The sequence below is a fragment of the Aquarana catesbeiana genome, linkage group LG05 (genome assembly GCF_042186555.1).
Source record: "Aquarana catesbeiana isolate 2022-GZ linkage group LG05, ASM4218655v1, whole genome shotgun sequence".
In the NCBI taxonomy this organism is placed as follows: domain Eukaryota; kingdom Metazoa; phylum Chordata; class Amphibia; order Anura; family Ranidae; genus Aquarana; species Aquarana catesbeiana.
In genome coordinates, this window is record NC_133328.1 from 249,721,236 (window position 1) to 249,747,674 (window position 26,439).

The 26,439-nt window shown below is 43.8% G+C and overlaps 1 protein-coding gene across 8 annotated transcripts in view; it reads right to left on the bottom strand.

Annotated features, from left to right (window-relative positions):
- Window positions 1-26,439, bottom strand: part of CTNND2 (catenin delta 2) — a 1,213,609-nt gene that overhangs the window by 362,098 nt on the left and 825,072 nt on the right. For all 8 annotated transcript variants that reach the window (XM_073630701.1, XM_073630699.1, XM_073630697.1 and 5 more), the window contains one exon: window positions 14,750-14,935. In XM_073630701.1, coding sequence (XP_073486802.1) covers window positions 14,750-14,935 — 186 coding nt within the window. The remainder of the gene's footprint in view (window positions 1-14,749; window positions 14,936-26,439) is intronic.

The following is a 26,439-nucleotide window of genomic DNA, read 5'->3' on the forward strand; positions in this document are numbered from 1 at the left end:
GTGCCCTTAGAATTATGAACACCCTTTCAGCCCTCACGGGTTTACAGGTGAATTGGCACAAATCCCAGCTGTTTACAGTAAATGAGGAGGCTAGAGCTTCCTCACCCTCTTTATCTCGCTGTAGTGGGTTGACCACTTTACCTATTTAGGAATTGTGATATCCAGTCATAGTAGGGACCTTATGAAGCTCAACCTGGACCCTGTGCTGGCCGGGGTTAAGGCTAAACCAAAGGCATGGAGCAATCTACCCCTTTCACTAATTGGACACATAAACCTCTTAAAAATGAAGGACCCCCCCAAATTCACATATATTTTTAGAAACTCCATCAAACAAATATTCACGTCATTTATATAGGGATCAAAACCACCCAGATATAAATATACCAGCTTGACCAGGCCTGTGGATGGGGGGGGTTGGCTCTTCCTGATTGTTATGAATATTTCCTGGCTACCCAGCTGGTGACTGCCCATTGGTGGCTTCAGCCTGATCTAACCAACTCTGCTATAATGCTGGAGTCAGCAATTGTCAAAGCTCTGGAGGCCTTACAGGGGCTGATGTTTAGGAGGAAAAAGTCCCCACACCACCTCACTCCTTCCATGTGCACAACCATACAAGTGTGGAAAATGAGTGAAGCTCTGTAGAGGTCCCAGCCAAATTCTTATTCTCCACATACACCACTGTGGTTGAATTCCTGCACTTCTACACCATCCCAGATCCACAGGCTTGGGCCAAACACAAAATTGTGAAGCTGGAACATATTATCACTAACACCGAGCTGTCCTCTTTTCATACTCTACAGGCAAAATTGAATGTACCTGCTCATGCATATTTTAGATACCTCCAGATTGCCCATGCCTTCCGGTGCCAATTTCTGGGTCAACTGGTAACTTTTTCATACTCAGAATTGGAATCTACCCTCCGAGTGAAGGACCTGGGGAAACCCACGTCCCAACTTTATGACTACCTACTCATGCCTGCTAGTCCTGAGTTGTCCTCCCTCCACAGTAAATGGGAGGGGGACATCCCGGAACTGGATGAGGATGACTGGGGGGAGATTTGGGATTTTCCCTTCTCCCCCCTGGTCTCTGCCAGGGATAAGACGGTTTAATATAAAATTTTGTACAAAGCATACTATACACCCCACAGGCTCCACAGGATGTCTTCGGTATATTCCCCATTGTGTTGGCGATGCATGCACCAGCCTGGAGAGTTTTTCCATATTTTTTGGAGCTGTCCGGCAATACAACAATACTGGCAAGAGGTCCTTCAAGTGATTAAACATGTAACCAAAATCCATATACCATGTGACCCAAGATATTGTTTGCTAGGATTTGTTGAACAACTGTTAGTGACCATGGCTAGAAGAATACTCATTAATCTCTTACTGTTTTACGCTTGTAAAGCCATCATAATGAATTGGAAACACCCATCCCCTCCTTCTGTCAAATTCTGGAAAGGTCTGATAAACGCCAGTCTACCCTTATATAAGGCCACCTATGCAAACAGGGGTTGCCCCAATAAATTTAATAAGGTTTGAGCATGTTGGCTTGACGATTCCACTAGAGCAGGCACTGACTGCACACTTAGTCCTGAGGTAAATACCTTAATTTATCCTGATTTGCCAGGTTTGAGCATAGCTAATCCTGAATTGAACCCTCTCCCCACGTTGGGGCAGTAGTTTAGTAGATTGTTTTTTGTTTAGTTCTTAAGATACATGTTGCTGTACAACACTGTGACCTGTTGGTCTTGCCCCTGCGTGGGCTATAGCTGTATGTACAATCTGAAATTTAATAAAAAAAGATTAAAAAAAAAAAAAAAAAAAAAAGATAATATACGGGAACTGCACCACAGATTAAAAAAGAATCACATAAGATTCTGTTTGGATATTATATGGAATACTTATGAACTTTGTTGCATGCATTTTTTACATTAACTTTTTTTACCGTCACTTTAATAATTCTGCATAGATGTTGCAGATGAATTGAAATATTTGCATGATATGATATGAAACTTTTTTTTTTTTTGCATATATTTTTTATATAATTGTTTATCTGTATTTTTGCACATTGCACTCTTTACATTTTATGATCTTAGATGCAATATTTGATAGGATATATATTTTTTTGCATATTTAAGTATTGTGCACTTTGATATATTGTTTATGGGAGTTTTACATAGTTCACAGTGTGTAGGTATAGACTTTTTGAATATAGCGAGATAGCGTTGTCCACCGTTTATACGGTGTATAAATAAGTTCGGGAAATTTACCCTGTTCAACCTCAGTGGCTCCTGTGTAAATGAAGCTGGCAGAACACCTTTTGCCGGCCTTATTGATAAATGCGTTGAAACAGTGATATTGTTACAACATATTTATATTAGCTCTTTTATGTATAGAATAGAGTGTAGTTTTATCTGCATATAATGTCAAATAAAACAACCTCAGAACTGAAAAAAAAAAGATTTTATATGTAAATAACCACCTTGCTAATCCCAATTTCCCTCCATTTCTCCTTGTAGCTACAGAGACGTAGACAGGGGGGGGGGGTTTGGGGTCTTCAAGCTCCTGCTCCTTTTTTGACAACATGCTTCACACGATGCGGTTTGCCGCCTCATAAATAACATGACAATTGTGCCGAAACTGAACCGCATTTTAGGTGCCAATAAAAATGAGTGGCACACAAACACACGTGCTGCGTTTTGCCAGCATTGCAGTGTGATTTAGAATCCCAAATCACTAGATGTAAGCAGGGCCTTAAAGGGGTTGTAAACCCTCATGGCTTTTCACCTTAATACATTCTTTTGTGCTGCAGTTGCCCCCCAGACCCCCCCCTTTTTCTTACCTGAGCCCGATCATTCCAGTGACGGGGACAAGCACAGCAGCTCCAGACGCTATCTTAGGTCCTCATTGGATTGCTGTCAATCAAATCCAGTGACATGGAAGCCGGGGGGCGAGTCCTGATGTCTGTGTCACTGGACGCAGCAGCAGAACTTGGGAGGGAGCCTGCACTAATGCCCTCATGGACAGCGGGCTCTAGAGAAGAGGAGGAGCCAGGAGCGCCGGAGGACCCCAAAAAAGGAGGATCGGGCTGCTCTGTGCAAAACCCTTGTACAAAACAGGTAAGTATGACATGTTTGTTATTTTTTTTTTATTTAAACGAATTGTTACAATCGCTTTAACCACTTGATGCACAGTCACATACATGTAAGCTGTTAAGTCAAGCAGTTATACTGGGGCCTTGGCTGCAGCTGTCAGCCATAATCCCAGGACTGTTTTGTTCCACAATGCCCTACATTGTAAAAGGGATCTTAGCAACTAATTAGCTGCTTGATTGCTTTTACAAGTGGCGGGAGAGGTCCCTCCCTCCCTCCGCTCTCCGATGCTTTTCCAGGCTCTTCTGTTCCTTTGGAGAGCCCAGCATCCAATCCGGCAGTTTATGTGGCTGGCTATGGGTGATCAGGGACCAGAATGTCACCAATCATCTTTATGGTCTAGGTCAGGGGTCTCCTAACTTTTTACTTTGAGGGCCACATTCCCTATTTTTTACATATATTCGCGGGCCGGAAAAATAATTTATAAATAAATCCACAGTAGAAGACTAGAATAGAAATTGACTTATTGTTGACAGCGGGGCTGGATGGTGCTCCTGTATCCTTTGCTGGCAACTAAACATTGGAGCATCATGCAGCGGGGCTAAACTTCCAGTGTGCATGACACTTTACATCTGTGTCCCCATCATTTTCCCCATACATCTTAGTCCCCATCAGTCTCCCCATTCATCTGTGTACCCATCAGTCTCCTCATTCATCTGTCTCCCCATCCATCTCCCCATACATCTGTGTCCCCATCAGTCTCCCCATACATCTGTGTCCCCATCAGTCTCCCCATACATCTGTGTCCCCATCAGTCTCCCCATACATCTGTGTCCCCATCAGTCTCCCCATATATCTGTGTTCCCATCAGTCACCCCATTCATCTGTGTCCCCATCAGTCACCCCATTCATCTGTGTCCCCATCAGTCACCCCATTCATCTGTGTTCCCATCAGTCACCCCATTCATCTGTGTCCCCATCAGTCACCCCATTCATCTGTGTCCCCATCAGTCACCCCATTCATCTGTGTCCCCATCAGTCTCTCCATTCATCTGTGTCCCCATCAGTTTCCCCATACATCTGTGTCCCCATCAGTCTCCCCATTCATCTGTGTCCCCATCAGTCTCTCTATACAGTTGTGTCCCCATCATTTATCAGGGTATCTGTCAGAAACCATGAATCAGACTGAGACAGAAGTACAGTTAAATCACACTTGTTTAATAATAATAAAAAAAGGTAAACAGAGTAAACCCAGTCAAAACATAGACAGGGTTCAGGAACCAGAACACATAATCAGACAAACCAAAACATAAGGGAGCCAGAGAACAGCATAGTAGAACAGCAAGCAGGATCTGGAGCTAGAAGGAATGTCAGCCAAGCAAGTCTTTAACAGGAACACAGGAGAGCGTCTCTTAGAGATGTGACCAAGGCTATGGCAGAGATCATCTGGACTGGGCGGCTTAAGTAGGCAGGACTGACGAGCAGGATATCATCAACAGGTGAGTCACTGGAGAGATAGGAGTTGGCAATTAGCCGACAGCTGAGCGGCCAGCTCAGAGAATGAAAGGCTGAGCCCAGCCTGACAGTACAATCTCAACGACCCCTCCCCCTCGGAGGACCACCAGGCTTGAGGGGAAAACATCTATGGAAATCACGGAGGGAGGACAGGGGCATGTACGTCCGAGGATGAGACCCAAGAGCGTTCCTCCGGACCGTACCCTTTCCAATGCACCAGGTACTGTATGCACCCACAGAACATACAGGAGTCAACAATGGGACTGTACTTCATACTCCTCATGGTTCTCAACCTGTACAGGGTGAGGACGAGGCACCGAGGTGGTAAAGCGGTTGCAGATCAAAGGTTTTTAATAAGGAGACATGAAATACATTTGAGATACGCATATTAGAAGGAAGGTCTAATGTGTAAGCCACTGAGTTAATCCTGCAAAGAATACGGAAAGGCCCAATAAACTGAGGTGCAAACTTCATATGCGAGATGACAGCCAGACCCTGTCCCAAACCTGGTAGGAAGGCGCAGGCAGGCATTTCAGCATGTCATTAGCATGTCGCAAAGCCTCCTGGCCCAAGTGGAATGAAGACCATGCAGATTCTCCTCTAACGCAGGAATACTCTGCAGAACAAATGAGTCAGGCAACATGAAAGGTTGGAAACCATAGTTTGCCATAAATGGGGACAATCAGGAAGCAGAATTCAAGGCACTATTGTGAGCAAACTCTGCCCACAGTATGACGTCTGACCAGTTGTTATGATGGTCAGAAATATAGCAACATAGGAATTGCTCCAAGTACTGGTTGGCTCGTTCTGTGGACCCATCAGAATGCGGGTGATACGCAGAGGAAAAAGCAAGCTGAATTCCCAACTGTGCACAAAAGGCTCCCCAGAACCGGGACACAAACTGACTACCCCTGTCCGAGACAATCACTTTGGCTAGCCCATGTAAGCGAAAGATCTCCCGAGCAAAAAACGGAAGCCAGTTCCTTAAGTGGAATACAATGAGACATTTTCGAGAACCGGTCAATCACCATAAGGATAACTGTGTTGCTCTGGGAGTTGGGTAACTCCACAATGAAACTCCATAGACAGGTGGGTCCAGAGCATCTCTCTATTGGGTATGGTTTGTAGGAGACCCACTGGGTCGTGGAGTCTTACACTGATGCCATGTACGCACGATCGGAAATGCCGCCAGCAAAACTCCGATGAGAGCTTTTTGTCGGAAAATACGACCATGTGTATGCTCCATCTGTCTTTTGGCTGGCAGAATTCTGCTGGCAAAAGATTGAGAGCATGTTCTCTATTTTTCGGTCGGGAAAAGTTCCTATCCGAAAATGCGTTCGTCCTGTATGCAATTCGGCACGCGCAAAAAAATCACGCATGCTTGGAAACAATTTGACGCATGCTCGAAGCATTGAACTTCATTTTTCTCAGCTCGTCGTAGTGTTGTACGTCACCGCATTCTTGATGGTCGAAAGTTCAGAGAACTTTTGTTTGACCGTGTGTATGCAAGGCAAGCTTGAGCGGAATTCCAAGATTCCATTCCGGAGTTCCTGAAGTGGCGGTGGATTCGGAAGGTCCTTGGAGTTTCCCTGGAATCCATCTCAGAGGTCTTAACCACCTGGATATCTATACACCTGCCATGTGTGGCACACTGCCTTGAAGACTCTATGTCGCTGACAATAGTGTCCACCAGATCTGGTAAGAGCATACACCTGCTATTCAGTTGCTGATGTTTTTCCCTCTAGGACGTTGTTTCCATGGACGGATCTGCATATCCATTTCCACTACTCTGGGATCCACACCATTCGGTGGCTGTTTTTTTCTGTTTACACACAGTTGGACATTCATCTATCACATTCATTTTTGATACAGGCAACCTTTTTTCTCAACATTTATTTGGTTGATTGACTTTTATATGGATTTTTAGTATTTCACATCAATATCACGATATATGTATATTTGTTATGCGCTACATTTTTTCACCATTTTGTTTACTGTGTTCGTCATACTGTATGTAGCTGCTCATTTTCCTTCATTTTAGTTAGCGCAGTGTTTTCCTACATACTTTTACATCAGCACGTAGACTAGGCCACCAGAATTGTTGTGAAATGGCCCAAAAGAGTTGATTCTTCCCAGGGTGGCCCGCAAACTTGGGAGAATGGTAAGTCTGGAGCACGGACTACATAGACTCTCTAGGACAAAGCATGGACCTGAGCAGCAAGACTTTTATCACCTAACAGGAGAAGTGAGACTGGTGGTGAACTGTAGCCAGAATAAGATCAGGAGGAATCACAGGAACCGGAACCGACTCCATCTTGGAAGTGGAGGAAAATTGTCGTGACAAAGCATCAGCCCTTACATTCTTAGTACCAGGTAAGAATGAGACAATGCAATTGAAACTAGACAAGAAAAGAGCCCATCACGCCCTTCTGGTAGAGAGGCGTTTAGCCTCAGACAAGAATGTGAGATTCTTATGGTCAGTAAGAATGAGAACCGGCACAGTGGTACCTTCGAGGAGAAGTCTCTATTTTAAAATGATCGCTAACAGCTCTCTGTCACCAATCCCGTAATTGCACTACACAGCTGACAAATTCTTGGGAAAGTAGCCACAAGGATGCATAATGCCGCGTACACACGAGCAGACTTTACAGAAGACTTGGTCCGGCGGACCGGACTCCGGCGGATAAATCGATCGTCTGTGGCTCCAGCGGACATTTTTTTCCCAAAAGTTCGACGGACCTAGAAATGAAACGTTTCAAATCTTTCCGACGGACTCGAGTCTGGTCGAAAAATCCGCTCGTCGGTATGCTAGTCCGACGGACTAAAACCGACACTAGGGCAACTATTGGCTACTGGCTATCAACTTCCTTATTTTAGTCTGGTCGTACGTCATCACGTATGAATCCGTCGGACTTTGGTGTGATCGTGTGTGTCCAAGTCTGGTCTGTTTGTAAGTCCGGCGCACCTACGCTACAAAGTCTGTCGGAAATATCGTCGGACCAAGCCTGCCGTAAAGTCCGCTCGTGTGTACACGGCATAACACTCTCAGAGGTAGGACGTTGAGATAGAAGGGCGCCAACTCCAGTCTCAGAAGCATCAACCTCAAGAATAAAAGGTAACGTAGGATCAGGATGTGCCAACACAGGAGCAGAAACAAAGGCAGCCTTGAGACTCTCAAAGGCCTTAATGGACTCCAGAGACCAACTCTGTGGGTTACCGTCCTTTCTGGTCATATCAGTCAGGGGCTTGACCAGAGATGAGACGTTACAAAAAAACTTCCAATAATAGTTGGCAAAGCCCAGGAAACGCTGCAGAGGACGTAAACCCACGGGTCGGGGCCACTGTAGGACTGCAGAAAGTTTCTCTGGGTCCATCGAAAAACCAGCAGTGGAAATTAACCCAGGAATTTAACCTGTTCACGATGGAACTCACACTTCTCCAATTTACAATGGAAATTGTTTTCTCTTAGTTTCTGAAGCACACGACAGACATCTGTGTGGTGTCTATCCAGGAAGGGTATCATCGAGATAAACACCACATATAACTGCAACAAAATCTCGGAGAACATCATTAATGAATTCCTGGAAAACTGCTAGGGCGTTACAAAGGCCAAAAAGGCATTATGAGGTACTCATAATGGCCTGTTCTGGTATTAATGTTTTCCACTCGTCGCCCTTATTAACCGCTTCAGCCCCAGGAGATTTTACCTCCTTCCTGACCAGAGCGTTTTTTGCGATTCGGCACTGCGGTCGCTTTAACTGACAATTGCGCGGTCGTGCGACGTGTCTCCCAAACAAATTGATGTCCTTTTTTCCCCACAAATAGAGCTTTCTTTTGGTGGTATTTGATCGCCTCTGCGATTTTTATTTTTTGCGCTATAAACAAAATAAGAGCGACAATTTAAAAAAAAAACACATTATTTTTTACATTTTGCTATAATAAATATCCCCCAAAAATATATAAAAAAACATTTTTTTTCCTCAGTTTAGGCCGATCATGTTCTTCTACATATTTTTGGTAAAAAAAAACACGCAATAAGCGTTTATTGATTGGTTTGCGCAAAAGTTATAGCGTTTACAAAATAGGGGATAGTTTTATGGCATTTTTATTAATAATTATTTTTTTTACTAGTAATGGCGGCAATCAGTGATTTTTATTGTGACTGCGACGTTATGGCGGACATGTCAGACATTTTTGACACATTTTTGGGACCATTGTCATTTATACAGCGATCAGTGCGATTAAAAATGCACTGATTACTGTGTAAATGACACTGGCAGTGAAGGGGTTAACCACTAGGAGGCGGGGAGGGGTTAAGTATGTCCTAGGGGAGTGATTACTAACTGTAGGGGGATGGGCTAGCAGTGTCATTACTCTGATCACAGCTCCTGATGACAGGGAGCTGTGATCAGTGACACTTGTCACTAGGCAGAACGGGGAGATGCTGTTTACATCAGCATCTCCCCGTTCCTCCTCTCTGTGAGGCGATTGCGGGTACCCCTGCGGCGATCGAGCCCACGGGACCCGCGACCCAACTCACGGAGCTCCCGGCCGGCGCGCTCGCCGCCGCGCACGCAATTGCACGGCGGGGAATTTAAATGGACGTACCTGTAAGTCCATTTGCCCAGCCATGCAATTTTGCTGACGTACATCGGTGTGCGCCGGTCGGGAAGGGGTTAATCCTCACGAGATTGTATGCCCCTCTCAAATCAGGCTTTGCGAAAACCGTTGCTCCCTTGAGGCAGTCAAATAACTCCATAATCAACGGAATCGGATAGGCATTCTTAATCGCGAAAGGATTGAGACCCCTATAATCAATACAAGGTCTCACTTCACCACTTTTCTTCTTCATGAAGAAGAAACCAGCACCAGCAGGGGACGAGGATTTGTGGACGAAACCTTGGGAAAATGCGTCTGGAACATACTCCTCCATGGCCTTATCCTCCAAGACTGACAAAGGGTAAACCTGGCCACAAGGGGGTATGGCACCAGGTTGAAGGTCAACTGCGCAATCATACGGCCGGTGTGGAGGCAAACTAACGGCTTGACCTTTTTAAAGACATCGCTAAAATTGCGGTACTCCTACGGCAGGGAGGAGAGTGAAGAGGTGCACAGGACCTTGGGTACCTTCTGGAAACATGTCTGCATGGAGCCAATCAAAAGAAAGGTTGTGCCTCTGTAACCAAGGATAACCAATAACCGACGGAAACTTAGGTAAGGAAATAACTTGGAATTGGATTATCTCATGGTGAAGAGCCCCTATGGCCAACAGAACCGTCTCATGGGCAGGCTGTAGAGGTCTCCCGTCAAGAGCCTCATTGGCAAGTGGAGTGTCATGCAGCTGCAGCGCAATCGAGTGCTTTGATACAAAGGCAGCATCAATGAACAGGCCTGCAGCTCCAGGGTCAATTAGAGCCCGTATCTCGACGGACGCCTCAGCCCAAGAAAAGGTGACCAAAACCAGGGCCTTATCCTTCTGGATAACTGGAGACGAAACACCACCTAAGGTCTGTCTGTGACAGGACCTCAAGGTTCGGGTGTTCCTTGGACGGGTAGGAGAAGACTTCAAAAAGTGACCTGCCTGGCCACAATAAAGGCACAATCTCTCCTTCCTCCTAAAGGTTCTCTCATCCGCAGAGAGATGCGTGAAGCCCAAGTGCATGGATTCATCTTCACTGACCAACTCGGTACCAGGAGGCATGGGAGGTGAGGGAGGCATGGGTGGGACTGCAAAGCTCGGAGGCAAACGTACAGGAGGCTTCCGCAAGCGCTCCTTAAAAGAGAGTCTTTCTCTGAGTCTGGAGTGAATGAGGATGGCAAACATGATCAACTTCTCCAGCTCAGTGGGTATATCTCGTGCTATCCCATCCTTGATGGAGACCATGAGAAAAAGCAGTCACGAGGGCCTCATTGTTCCAAGCAACCTCTGCTGCCAGAGTACGGAATTCAATGGCGTAGTCGGCAACAGTTCTCTTACTCTGATGGACATGAGGCACTTGGCAGCAGAAGCGGAACATCCGGGAACATCTAATACCCTTTTAAAGGAGGCCACAAACTCAGGGTAACTCAAGACAACACTTTTTTGCATCTCCCATAGAGGGTTTGCCCAGGCCAAGGCTCTCTCAGAAAGCAAAGATATCATGAAACCTACTTTGCTTCTGTCCATGGGAAACGCCTGGGGCAGCAGCTCTAAGTATATCTCAACCTGGTTGAGAAACCCTCTGCATTGAACTAGGTCGCCCCCAAATTCCTGGATAAGCATAGCGGAACCAGACATACCTCTTATAGCGGTAATACTTGAGGCGGGTGCCTGCACAGAGACTGGCGCAGCAGCAGGGACGGCCTGCAACTCAGGTTGTACCGGAGCAGCCACAGTGGGAGATTCCAGGTGAGCCGTGCGACTAGCGTTTGTAACGCCACGGCAAACTGATCCATGTGGTGATCTTGCTCATCCAATCTGGAAAAAATATTACCAACATGTGGATTGACTGTATCTTCTGAATTCATGGCCTTCGCCTACTGTCAGAAACCATGAAATCAGACTGAGACAGAAGTACAGTTAAATCACACTTGTTTAATAATAAAAGTAAATACAACAAACGTAGTCAAAACATAGCCAGAGTTCAGGAACCGTAAGGGGTAGTCAGACAAGCCAAACGTCAGGGAGCTGGAGATTAGCGTAGTAAAACAGCAAGTAGGATCTGGAGCCAGAAGGGATGTCAGCCAAGCAAGTCTTTAAACAGGAATGTAGGAGAGCGTCTCTGTGATGTTGACTAAGGCGAAGGCAAAGATCCTCTGGGCTGGACGGCTTAAGTAGGCAGGACTGACGAGCAGGATATAACCAACAGCTGACCTGTGGAGAGTACCTGTGGAGAGATAGGAGCTGGCAATTAGCCGACAGCTGAGCGGCCAGCTCAGAAAAGGAAGGGCTGAGCCCAGTCCTGACAGGAGGTGTGTTTGGAGTCTCTATCATGTTGGAATACTGCCCTGCAGCCCAGTCTCTGAAGGGACGGGATCATGCTCTGTTTTAGTATGTCACAGTACATGTTGGCATTCATGGTTCCCTCAATGAACTGTAGCTCCCCAGTGCCGGCAGCACTTATGCAGCCCCAGACCATGACACTCCCACCACCATGCTTGACTGTAGGCAAGACACACTTGTCTTTGTACTCCTCACCTGGTTGCCGCCACACACGCTTGACACCATCTGACCCAAATAAGTTTATATTGGTCTCATCAGACCACAGGACATGGATCCAGTAATCCATGTCCTTAGTCTGCTTGTCTTCAGCAAACAGTTTACGGGCTTTCTTGTGCATTATCTTTAGAAGAGGCTTCCTTCTAGGACGACAGCCATGCAGACTAATTTCATGCAGTGTGCGTCGTATGGTCTGAGCACGGACAGGCTGAGCCCTTCAACCTCTGCAGCAATGCTGGCAGCACTCATACATCTATTTCCCAAAGACAACCTCTGGGTATGACGCTGAGCATGTGCACTCAACTTCTTTGGTCAACCATGGTGAGGCCTGTTCTGAGTGGAACCTGTCCTGTTAAACCACTGTATGGTCTTGGCCACCGTGCTGCAGCTCAGTTTCAGGGTCTTGGCAATCTTTTTATAGCCTAGGCCATCTTTATGTAGAGCAACAATTCTTTTTTTCAGACCCTCACAGAGTTCTTTGCCATAAGGTGCCATGATGAACTTCCAGTGACCAGAATGAGAGAGTGAGAGCAATAACACCAAATTTAAAACAGCTGCTTCCCATTCACACCTGAGACCTTGTAACACTAATAAATCACATGACACCGGGGAGGGGAAATGGCTAGTTTGGTCCAATTTGGACATTTTCACTTAGGGGTGTACTCACATTTGTTGCCAGCGGTTTAGACATTAATGGCTGTGTGTTGAGTTATTTTGAGGGGACAGCAAATTTACACTGTTATACAAGCTGTACACTCACTACTTTACATTGGAGCAAAGTGTCATTTCTTCAGTGTTGTCACATGAAAAGATATAATAAAATATTTACAAAAATTAGAGGGGTGTACTCACTTTTGTGAGATACTGTATGCTCGTACATACTGTACGCGTAGGTGAGGATAAAGAGGGACTTTTATTATTTTTTTAACTAAACTTTATTTTTCATCACATGAGGACAAAAAGTCCCTTATATGATGATGTGTTTGGTGACAGGTTCTCTTTAATGAGACATTAGGGCTCTAAAAAACTCCCCTGATGTCTCACCTAGCCAGATTGCAGATCGCCATCCATTAGCTTCTTCCTTGGCCATAGGAAGGGGAGATTAGTGAATGGATGTTGACTGCTCCCCCTCTCCTCTACCCAATGGAACTCGCCATCCTGGTCCTGGGGCTGCCGCTGGGCGCTTTAAACCCAGGAAACATGGCGGGGGGGACAGACTTTGTGGAAGCAATCTGGTGGCATACGGCTGTGGCGGTAACAGATGCACTGGTACAGTTGTTTTTGGAGTCAAACTTCCACAAGGTGCCTCTTGACAAAGCCATTTGTATAATCTAAAGGTAAACTTGTAAAGACTCCTGTTAAATCTGCATCAAAATCTCTGATGCCAGAGAAATTCTTCCCCTCCGCTGAGTGCATTGTGTGGGTTGATTTCTTTCCTCTCGGCTTTTCCCTTTAAACTTTTTTGAACTGATGTGACTGACTACTTCCATTTCTTTATGTCCATGGAGTGCTAGATTATTGCCATTTCCTGTTATAACCAGTGGGATTCCTCGGACTCTGTGGCTATAGGCCTCCAAACACATGAACTCTGTCATCCAATCTTTCTATCTTTGAGAAAACAGCTCTGCCTAGTGGGCTAATGAAAAAAAAAATCATCCTGAGTTTCTTATTCATCCCTCATTCTAAATTTACCTTGACCTGGCCAAACTTCTGGCATTTCATTTGAAACCCTGTAGATCCTGATTGACCTTGTACACCATTTTCCTGTCTCTTGACCCCTTGCACTCCTTGTGCAACATTTCTACTAAACAGATTTCATCTTTGTCACCTCATGGCTATCCCAAGCTGTCCTTGTAAATTGATCTAATCCTGCTATGTCCATATCAACAATAACCTTGTTTGGACTCCTCTTCCTTAGACTTGGGGACATGACAGCCTAGAGATTGGTGATCTTCTTACCTCCATGATGTTTTTTGTTCCCCCCTGAAACCTCCTTCATTTTCCTGCCATGTCCTGCTGTTTGGCACAGCATTTTGCCAGCAATGCCCTTAGTGGTGTGGAGTCAAGTATGACATCTTTGGCTACACCATGTCCGATGGGAAGCTGCCCCATCGTCCTTTTCTTGGTAGTCCTTACTGGAATACCCACCTTTGGGGCTCTTTTTTCGCTGCCACCCATACAGATGGTAATTTTGGTACCCCTTTTTTTTCCTTCATGGGACTGTTACCCTTTAAATACGAGTCCCTCTATCCCTCCCTATCCCATGCCCTGGTATCTGGGACAAATACAACACCTTGAGTTCTGCAGTCCTCCTTTAAGCAGAGCCACGGTCTAAATTTAATTTAACGTTTCTCCCAAACTGTTGGTTGCCAGATGCCTGTTCGGTCTCAGCTGTTGCTCTTGCTGCAAGGTGTTTCTACTGTTAACAGTTTGTTTTACGGTCCTTTGGCCTCCTTGTTTTCTCCCTGTGGGTCTGTTGTGGCTGTTTAGCTGTCAAGTTGCAAACCCCCTTGATTATTGCTTGTGAATAAGAGGAATCTTCAAGTACCTATAAATTCCATATCTTGGGAGTACAGTACAGGACACAGGTCCCTACCTTCTCTTCCCTTTGCTCTCTCTATTGCTTTCTAACAAAATTGGAGCCTCACAGAGTGGGCAGGGTTATATGGGGACACTAGGAGGCGAATCCAGCAAAGGTTTTGCCAGTGTCCAATCATCTGAAGGTTACCCGTGGTCTATGGATCAATAGCCGTGTCTTGTACTGTACTCCTGGATACCAAATTCACAAGTATCTCAAAATTCCTGTTTGTTTTTTTCAAAAATGTATTTGTTGTGTGCAATTTCAATTATGGAACGTTAATCTTGATAGATCCTCTTTTAGAAGAAAATATCTGATTTGAAACAATGGGGAAAAAATGAAATTTCTAAACTTGTGTTTTTATTACCTGGTCTAGAGATTTCTTTTTCTTCTTCTTCTTTCCCCAGCATCCTGAACTTTCAGCATCCTTGTTGATTGTTTCACCACAAAGTAATCCATCAAGTTCATCAGTTCCTATTTGTTGTCCCTGAGAAGTTTCTGCAGCTAGACGGTAAGAGAGGTTCCTTAAAATGCACACACAGTTTTCAACGGTCTGTAAATTAAAAGAGAGCATGTTAAAAAAAAACTAAGACATGTTCAAAAGGACAGCGCTTTTTTACTGATCGATATATTATAAAACAGTTACTGAACTAATGTCTTTTTTAAAGGAATTTATTTATACGCGGTGAATATGTAAAGCATTTTTTACGATGGTTGGCAATAAAAGACATTTATAATTGAGGCTTACAGTTACCACATACTGTTCGCATTCCTTTTTCTTCACAGGCCAATAAAAAACCTATGGCCACTCTAATGGAATAACAGGCAACAATGACTGGGATTGAAGAGAACATATCATTGTTGCCCTGGTTCTTCACTAGTCAGTTTTTTTGGGAGAGTGGCTGTCAGGAACCATGAATCAGACAGACAGAAATGCAGTAAAAATCACACCTTTTAATGTAATGGTAAAAAATGGTACAGATAGTAAACGTAGTCAAAACATAAGCCAGGGATAAGAAGCCAAAGCGGGTAGCCAGACAGGCCAGTAATCAGGAAACCAGAGATCAGCATAGTCGGCGGCAGAAGAACAGGGTCATAAAACAAGAAGGGATGTCAGCCGGGCAAACTCTTTCACAGAAACACAGCAGAGAAACTCTAGATATGTTTGACCAGGCGAAGACAGAAAAAGGAATTAACAAGGCAGTTTAAATAGCCAGATTGTGCTGGCTGTAGGCAGGACTGATGAGCAGATAATGATAACCAGGTAAGCCACTGAGGAATCAATAAATGCTGACAATTATCCGACAACTGAGCAGCCTGAGCACTGACAAGAGAGCTGCTAAGAGTCCAGCCCTGACAGTACCCCTTCCTCAACGACCCCTCCCCCTTGGAGGGGCACCAAGTTTGAGGGGAAACGTCTATGGAAAGCACGAAGGAGAACAGGAGCATGTACATCCGAGGATGAGACCCAAGAGCATTCCTCTGGACCGTACCCTTTCCAATGAACCAGGTACTGTATGTACCCACTGAACCTATGGGAGTAAATCGATTGTATCTCATACTTTTCATGGTTCTCAACCTGAACTGGGCGAAGACGTGGTACTAAGGTGATAAAGCGGTTGCACGCCAAAGGTTTTAATAAGGAAACATGGAATACATTCTGATGTGGAAATATTGAGCTTCATATTTATATCAAGGGTTTTCAAGGGAACCATTGTGAGGACTTTCTAATTAAATTACCATGCCCCTTTAGATATATATGTATATGTATATATGTGTTTTTACAGGAAGATGATGTACAGGATATATTTTATGATATTATGATGAGATACGGGCCCAGATTGCAAGACTTCTTTTTCCTGTCTCTCAAAAGCTGTTTGATGTCATCAATAGTCAGGTGATAACTAAGTTACCCTTTTTTTTGTAGAACTGGCCATATGTCTACTTGGTCTTGGTGGCTTGATATGCTATTTTCTGAACTGGTTTTATTAAGATGAAAGTGGGCTGACTGTTTTAAATCAAGAGATTGACTTAACGAAGGTAATCATGTTTCAGACAGAGAGGCACCGAAGAGAGTCTAATGCTTATGAGAGAAGCAGGATGACCAACTAGACTTGAAATTACAGCCAATCAGAATTTGATGCAACTCTGGAACAATCACAAGGTTCCAGGGGGGGTAGAACCTAGATAGATGGGTGGGAGTAGGGGCTGGGGGGGTATAAAAGCAGCACAGAGCGCTACACATGGCCTCTTCCTCTCGGTGTGCCCCCCTGCAAGCATGGTAATGTAAGGTCTCTGTGTATTATATTTCCATTACTGTAGTCCCTTTACATTCTTTATGTGTAACTTAAATTATCTTTGTCCATTGGCCAAACTATATTTGTAACATCACGGCTTCTCTGTATTTGTATTATCTATGTTATTATATTCGGTAATATCTGATTATTCTAATGTATTTTTTTTTCTGTAAAAATAAATTAGATCTTTGTATTTTAGCACCATTATCATATCCTTATTGATTTCTTGGGTTATAGCTACAACCGCATTGGTTAATTCTTATATAGACAAAAGGTTTTAATCACTTATTTTATGTATCATTAATCATTTAAGTGAGGTAAAAACATTGCCATTACAATTCGAAATATGCATGTTAGAAGAAAAGGTCTAATGCGTAAGCCAATGGGTTGATCCTATGGAGAATACGGAAAGGCCCAATATACCATGGTGCCAGTTTCAATGAGGGAACACGGAGTCGGAGGTTACAAGATGACTGCCAGACCCTCTACCCAACCTGTTAGGAAGGCGCAGGTAGGTGTCGGCAGTCAGCATAGTGTCTGTACCTATCACTGGCACATCACAAGGACTCTTGGAACTGCACCCAAGTGGAATAGAGATCACGGAGATGCTCTTCTAATGCAGGAATTCTTTGAGGAACCAATGTGTCAGACAACATGGATGGTTGGAAACCATAATTCGCCTTAAACTGAGACAATCGAGAAGCGGCATTGATGGCACTATAGTGAGCAAACTCTGCCCAAGGTAAGAGGTCTTACCAGTTGTTATGGTGGTCAGAATTGTAGCAACGTAGGAACTGCTCCAAGTCTAGGTTGGCTGGTTCTGCAGTCCCATTGGACTGTGGGTGATACATCAAGGAGAAGGAAAGCTGAATGCCTAACTGTGCACAAAAGGTTTGCTAAAACCTAGAGACTACCCCTGTCCGAGATGATAATCTTGGGTAACCCATGTAACCAAAGAATCAAATGAATGCCAGTTCTTTGGATGTACTTCTTAAGTGGAATACAATGAGACATCTTAGAGAACTGGTCAAGCACCATAAGAATAACAGTGTTGCCCTAGGAGTTGGGTAACTCCACAATAAAATTCATAGACAAGTGGGTCCAAGACCTCTCTCCATTGGGTATGGGTTGTAGGAGGCCCACTGGAAGGTGTCGTGGTGTTTTTCTATGAAGGCAGTTACATCAGCGCGGAGACTAGGCCACCAGAATTGTTGAGAAATAAACCAGATGGGTGACCAGTTGCCTTGAGAGAATGGTATTTCTGTAGCAAAGCGTGTTTGGATTCTTGAGGACAAAGCAGGGGTCACAAGGTTTTTCAGGAGAATGGATCTGAGCGGCCAGAATTCTGTCACCCAAAGGTGTAGCAAGACTAGTGCAAATAGAGGCTAGAATGCGATCTGGAGGTATCACGGGAGTAGGAATCGACTCCATCTTGGAGGAGGAGGAAAATTGTTGTGACGATTCATCGCCCCTTACATTCTTAGTACCAGGTAAGAATAAGACTATGTAATTAAAGCTTGACAAAAGAAGAGCCCATCGTCCCCTTCTGGGAGATAAGTGTTTAGCCTCAGACTAGAATGGGAGATTATGGTCAGTTAAAATGAGGACCGGCACAGTGGCACCCTCAAGGAGATACCTTCGTTCTTTAAGAGCTAAAATGATGGCTAGCAATTCTCTGTCCCCAATCTCCTAATTGCATTCTGCAAGAGACAATTTCTTAGAAAAGTAGCCACAAGGATGCATAGCGCTCTCAGAGGTAGGACGTTGAAACAGAAGAGCACCTACTCCAGGCTCAGAAGCATCAACCTCAAGAATGAAGGGTAACATAGGATCAGAATGTGAAAACGTTGAAGTGGATGTAGACCTATGGGTTAAGGCCACTGTAGAACTGCAGATAGTTTTTCTGAGTCCATTGAAAAACTGGCAGTAGAAATTACATAAACCATAAATTTAACCTGTTCACGATGGAACTCACACTTTTTCAACTTACAATACAGGTTATTATCTCTCAACCTCTGTAGCACACTGGAGAAATCTGTGTGGTGGTTCTCTAGGAATTTTGAATATATGAGAATATCATCGAGAGAAACCACCACACATTGCTGCAACATATCTCGGAGGACATCGCTGATTAATTCCTGAAAAGCTGCAGGAGCATTGCAAAAACCAAACGGCATTACAAGGTATTTGTAATGTCCGGTCCTGGTATTAAACGCAGTTTTCCATTCGTCTCCCACCTTGATCCTCACGAGATTGTATACCCCTTTCAAATCGAGCTTTGTGAAAATCGTTGCTCCCTTGAGGTCAAATAACTCAGAAATAAATGGAATTGGATAAGAGTTCTTAATCAAGATGCGATTGAGACCCCTATAAATTGATACAAGGTCTCAGTTTACCACTCTTTTTCACAAAGAAGACGCCAGCACCGGCAGGAGACAAGGATTTGTGGATGAACCCTCGAGAAAGTGAAACAGCAACATAGTCCTCCATGGCTTTATCCTACGAGACAGACAAAGGGCAGACCCGGCCACGATGGGGCATGTCACCAGGTTGAGGGTCAATCGTGCAATCATACGACCGGTGTTGGGGCATGTCACCAGGTTGAAGGTCAATTGTGCAATCATACGACAAACGGTGTGGAGGCAAAATACCGTCTTGACATTTGTTAAAGGCATTGCTAAATTTGCGGTACTCCTCTGGCAAGGAGTAGAGTGAAGAGGTGCACAAAACCTTAACCACTTTCTGAAAATATGTTTTACTGCATTGTGGCAACCAGGAAATAACCTCAGCATGATGCCAATCAAAAGAGGGGTTGTGTCTCTGTAGCCAAGGATAACCAATGACCACCGGGTAATGAGGTGAGGAAATGACTTGAAATTGGATTATCTCATGGTGAAAAGCCCCTATGGCCATGGTCAATGGAGCAGTCTCATGAGTCACATTGGCAGACTGTAAAGGTCTCTAATCAATAGCCTCAATAGCAAGTGGAGTAGCACGAAGCTGCAGCTGAATCAAGTGCTTAGACACAAAGGCACTATCTATGAACAGGCCTGCACCCCCAGAGTCAATTAGAGCCTGTGTATCAATGGACAACTCAGACCAAGAAAGGGTAACCGGAACTAGAGGCTTATCCTTCAGGATAAATGGGGACGCAACAACGCCACCTAAGGTCTGTCCCCTACAGGACCTCAGGTGCGGGCATTACCCAGAGGTAACAAGCCTTCAAAAATGACTTGCCTGGCCTCAATAAAGGCACAATCTCCCCCTCCTCCTAAAGGCCCTCTCCTCCACAGAAAGGCGTGTGAAGCCCCACCGCATGGGTTCTACTTCACTGGCAGACTCGGTACCAGGAGGCATGGGAGGTAAGGGAGGCAAGGGTGGGAGTGCAAATCTCGGAGCAAAATGTACAGGGGGCTTCCGCAAGCGTTCCTTAAAGGAAGGTCTCTCTCGGAGTCTGGAGTCAATGAGAATGGCAAGCGTGATTAACTTCTCCAGGCATGTCTCAGGCTGCTGTCTTATCTTTAACCACTTAAGGACTGGAAGAATTTGCCCCCTTAATGACCGGGCCATTTTTTGCAATACGGCACTGCATTGATTTAACTGACAATTGCGCGGTCGTGCGACGCTGTACCCAAACAAAACTGACATCCTTTTTTTTCCCACAAATAGAGCTTTTGGTGGTATTTAATCACCTTTGCATTTTTTATTTTTTGTGCTACAAAGAGCAACAATTTAAAAAAAAAAAAAAGATTTTTTTTTTACTTTTTGTTATAATACATATTCAAAAAAAAGCTGATATATAGTCTTCCACATATTTTTGGTTAAAAAAAAAAATCGCAATAGGCATATATTAATTGGTTTGCGCAAAAGTTATCGTGTCTACAAACTATGGGATAGATTTAGGGACTTTTCTTTTTTTATTGTTTTTACTGGTAATGGCGGCGATCTGCGATTTTTAGCGGGAATGCGACATTGCAGCGGATAAATCTGACCTCAAATTACACTTTTTGGGGACCAGTGACATTATTATATTCATCAGTGCTATAAAAATGCACTGATTAATGTAAAAATGACACTGGCAGGAAAGGGGTTAACAATAGGGGGCAATCAAGGGGTTAACTGTGTTCCCTCAGTGTGTTCTAACTGTAGGGGGGATGGGTTTACTGGAACATGACAGAGATCACTGTTCTCGATCACTGGGAACAATAGATCTGACATGTCCCCTGTCAGAATGGGGATCCACCTTGTTTACAAAGGCAGATCCCCATTCTGCCTCTATACTAGATGATCGCTCCCACAGCGTGCAGCGGGGGTGAGTGCGCCCACAACTGCACGAACCGCCGTACAGCTATGGCTATTCATGCAGGAGAGCCAACCTGTTGCCGTATAACTACGGCGGCTGGTCAGCAACTGGTTAATGTTATTTGAGAGACCATGAGAAAAAGCAGCCACAAGGGCCTCATTGTTCCAAGCAACCTCTGCTGCCAGAGTACAGAATTCTATGGCATTCTCATACTCGGTTTGATGGACATGAGGCTCTTGGCAGCAGAAGTGGAGCGAGCGGGAACGTCACATACCCTTTAAAAGGAAGCCACAAACTCAGGGTAACTCAGAACAATGGGTTTTTGCATCTTCCGTAGAGGGCTTGCCCAGGCTCTATCAGAAAGCAAAAATAATGAAGCCTACTTTGCTTCTGTCTGTGGGGAACTGTGTAAAATGATAAGAATAGCGCTAATCCACACGCAAAAAACTTGCATACTACAAATTATAACATCTGTATATATGTATTTAAACCAATTATTCAACATTTACATTTACAGTATATATGTTAAACCAATTCAATATGCAATATCTATAAAGTGCTAGTGCTTAATATCAGCTCTATGCAACATACTATAAGGTTGCTGAGATAAGGTGCAGAGAAGATGAAAAAATGTGCAATGATGAATATCAATATTAAATTATTAAACAAAAAATATAAAATAAGTCAAAATGAGTGAACAGTCTTTCCTTATATGACTATCGCCAAAAAACACACAAAAAAAAAAAATCAAACTTCACCAATATGTGAATCCTTCACCGCTCTCTCTCAATTGGACTCACCAGATGAATAATTGGATATATCAACTGGAGGAACACACTCTCCACAAATGATCATCAATCACAGTTTTTCTCTCAACGATTACGGCATATCATGGGGAAAACAAAGAAAAAGGAAGGAGGCTTCCATAGCGTAAAAAATATCTCACAGTCTTGTTAAAAGACTATTTGCATTCCACTCACATTTGAAGAGTGCCTGCCCAACACTAGGGAGTAACAATCTCAGCTATGTATAGCCGTTCACCTCCAGATCTATCATGGACTGCAAGTGTGAACTGCCAATCTCGATATCCTCAGCGTCCTGGCCCTGCTATTTTATAGGTCTGGTCACACACATTTAATAATTTGTAGTATTCACCATTTCAGATTGTAAAGTTTCAGGACGGCCTGCAATACTGGAAGTAACAGAACAGCCATAGTGGGAGGATCCAGGCGAGCAGTGTGAATCAGGAGCGTCTGCAACACTATGACAAGCTGATCCGTGCGGTGGTCCTGCTCATTCAATCTGGAAAGAATATTACCACTCGATTGATTGCCTGAATCATGGCCTTTACTTACTGAACCATGAATCAGACTGAGACAGAAATGCAGTAAAAATCACACCTTTTAATGTAATAGTAAAAGATGCTAAAGATAGTAAACGTAGTCAAAACATAAGCCAGGGATCAGAAGCCAAGGCGGGTAGTCAGAAAGGCCAGTAATCAGGAAACTAGAAATCAGTGTAGTCGGAAGCAGAAGAACAGGATCAGAAACCAGAAGGGACGTCAGCCGGGCAAAGTCTTTCACAGGAACACAGCAGAGAAAAACCGCCCTACGCACGTTTCGTCGTCAGACTTCTACTGGGCGCCCCAGTAGAAGTCTGACGACGAAACGTGCGTAGGGCGGGTTACGAACGTCTTGCAGCACCTCTAACAAAGGGAATTCGCTAACTTTTGGCATGCTTGATTTGTTCATTTGAAATGTGAGTACATTTGTCTATTAAGTTTTAATAAAAGTCCTCCTATGGTTTTACGCGATGGGCATACCTTCTTTCCTTTACATGTAATTACTACACCACAATACGCAAGTAAAGTTTGGGGGATATCCTTGATTGCTGCACAGTGGCAGACACTGTGACCGCGCATACCCCTGCAGGGGAAAGGAGAATCCGGTGAGTGCAAGCATTGTCAGAGCACTAATTAAAGAAACCAGCACCTGGATAAGAAGCTTTCCTACAGATATTTGACCCTCAAAGATTGAACACTACAAAATACTCCAAAAAGAACTTGTTTTTTTCATAAACGGAACTTTTCCTATCCAACCAATACTGGTCACAGCACAAGAGTCACTATTTATGATGGATATTTTGCACAATGTTGTATGGATTTGTATGATTTAACACTGGTCACTTTAGTGATGCTGCACTATGCACTTTTGTTGAATAATTGAAGCACCTTATGTTGCAATTGTACCTTTAACAGTAAGGACTTGGCACCAGTCACCTATTTATTCATTTTTGGCACACACACTTTAGGAATTATAAAGTCATTTTAAAGAGAGGTTTTTTTTTTTTTTTTCTGTCTCCATAAGGGCAGCGCCATACTATTCCTGTTTTCTTTTTTTTTTTTTTTTTTTTTTAACACTTTCCACCTAGATGATATTACATCTATATCCACAACTATTTTATTACTTAACTTAAAGGGCACAATGCACCTTTGTTGAACAATTGGAGCACCAGTTGTTGTATTTTCATTTTGAATAGAAATATTCACCACCAGTCAGTTTTATTCAATTTTTGAACATATACAGGTTTTAGAAGCAATTCTATAAGGATACTAGGCAATACATTCACTACAAAGAAAGAAAAAAAAAACAAAATTTGTCTCCATAAGGGCAGCGCCATACTACTCCTGCTTTTTTACCATTTTTTAATACTTTCCACTTAGGTGGTATTGTATGTGTAGAGACAGCAGCCATATCCATAACTAAAACATTCAATTCATTGCGCGGATTTACCCCATACACCTACCACTCCCAGTGCCACCAGGGATGCCTATCAGTGCTGCGTATCAGTGCCCATCAGTGCCATGTTTCAGTGCCCATCAGTGCCACGTATCAGTGCCGCCTATAAGTGCCCATCAGTGGCACCTATCAGTGCCCATCAGTGCCGCCTATCAATGCCCATCAGTGCTGTATATCAGTGCCACCCATCAGTGCCGCATATCAGTGCCCATCGTCAGTGCCTGCTCATTGGTGCCACCTCATCGGTGCTGCCGTATCAGTGCCCATCAGTGAAAGAGAAAACTTACTTATTTACACATTTTTTTAACAGAAGCAAAAGTAAAACTTATTTTTTTCAAAATTTTCTGTCTTTTTTTATTTGTTTAGCAAAACATAAAAACTGCAGAGGTGATCAAATACCACCAAAAGAAAACTCTATTTGTGGGAACAAAATGATAAAAATTTAGTTTGGGTACAGTGTAGCATGACCGCTGAATTGTCATTCAAACTGCGACAGCACTGAAAGCTGAAAATTGGTCTGGGCAGGAGGGTGTCTAAGTGCCCTGTATTGAAGTGGTTAAAAACTATCAATAAATTCTGTATTACATGCCGTTCTTACTCACTCAGTCACTATGGAATTCATTTTCTGTATTCTGCAAAAAAACTGGTCGATCCTTCTGTTCTCTAATTACCCCTTCTACCTACATACCTCCCAACTTTTTAAGATGGGAACGAGGGACACCTATTGACAAAAATATGTAGGCATAGGACACACACCCCTGCCACACCCCCTTAAAGGAGAATTATACAAAAAAAAATATTGGTTAAACCCACAAGTGCTTTTTCTTACCACTATTATTCCTTTATTCTGGCTTCTGAAATTTACAAATGCAGCAAATTTAGAAATTGGGTGAAAGGTTTAGCACTGGGAAACACTTTTTGAAAGATACAAAGTGCATTTTATATCAAAATCAGGGACAGTTGGGAGCTATGCTACCTATGTCCCCACTACAGCTGAGGATTTTACAGAGCAGTGTTGGAAGCTAGTGCACATTCTCAGTTTTCAGTGAGTTTCTACGCTGAGCAATTCCTCTATGATCACATCTGAGCAGCCCATGTGACTACAGGGTGTTTGACACAGCCTGTGACTGGCAGAAATTCACGCACACCATGCTATTACAAACTATTTGATTTCAAATATATATATTTATGACAATTTAAAAGTTTATCAATATTAATAATTTATTATTACTCTGTATCCCAAAGGCTGATTTTTTTTAAATTTTATTTTATTTTCAGCCTGTGACCAGCAGCAGAGGACTAGAAGCTCCTTCTGCCACTCTTTCCCAAACAGACAGGCTGGGAAAGATCTGGGTCATGTGACAGCTGTATATCGATTAGGAAAAAAGGTACTTAATTTTTTTTTGCATTAACCACTTGCCTATTGGCCACTTATACCCTCTTCCTGCCCAGACCAATTTTCAACTTTCAGTGCTCTCACACTTTGAATGACAATTACTCAGTCATGCAATACTGAACCCATATGAATTTTTTGTCCTCTTTTCACACAAATAGAGCTTTCTTTTGGTGGTATTTAATCACTACTGGGTTTTTTATTTCTTGCGCTATAATTGAAAAAAGACTAAAAGTTTAAAAAAAGTTTTTTCTTTGTTTCTATTATAAAATTTAGCAAATTTAGTAAATTTTCTTCATAAATTTTGGCCATAATTTATACTGCTACATTGCTTTAGTAAAAATAACCCAAATGAGTGTATATTATTTGTGAAAGTTAGAGAGTCTACAAGCTATGGTGCTAATCAATGAAAATTCATCACACCTGATGTACTGACTACCTATCTCATTTCCTGAGACACTAACAAGCCAGGAAAGTACACATACCCCCCCCCCCCCAAATGAACCTTTTTTTAGAAAGAAGACATTCAAAGCTACTCAGTAAGTGGCATGGTGGGCAGGGGGGGACTGGCCATTTGGGCACTTGGGCACAGACTGAGGTCCCCATGCCACTACGGGGCCCCATCAGGGTGGCCAGCCTCAGTAAAACCAGGGATAGTATGTAAAAATCTGCGTTTTTCTACATCTGTCCCTGAAATGTCCCTTGCCGACATCATTTTGCTGTAAAAAAACCAAGGCTATAGCTGCTCCGCCTCTGTACTGCCTCCTCAGCCAATGGGAACACAGTGTACATGCCCCCTTCCTCATTTGATTTCAGAGCAGGAGATTGCCACAGCTGGAGGAGAGGAGAGGGGGGAAGGGACACAGCCTGCAGTGTGGGAAGGGCTGCAACCTGCTGGAAGGTAAGCTTGCTGAGCTGAACTGAGTGTATTTTTGTTAGTGACTTACCCTGGTGAGCAGGAGGGAGGGGGAGGATGTGTTTTTCCTCCAGCAGGGTTCCTCCTCTCTCTGAAGCTGTTAGATTGATTTTCTGTGTGAGAAGTGCCATGCTTCTGGAGGAAGGATGCTCTGAACTTCTCCCCCAACCTCTGCTACCCTGCCTATTCATTACCTGCCCACCAATACACAGACACAGTCCCCTCCACTCCTGCATTACCACCTAAAGTGTCTGTGAGCTGATGGGGCACTACAAGTCCCAGCATGACAGGAGATGGGGGCAGCAGTGTGTTTCTTTTAGGCTGATTTTTGGGTGAAAAGTGCTGGTGTG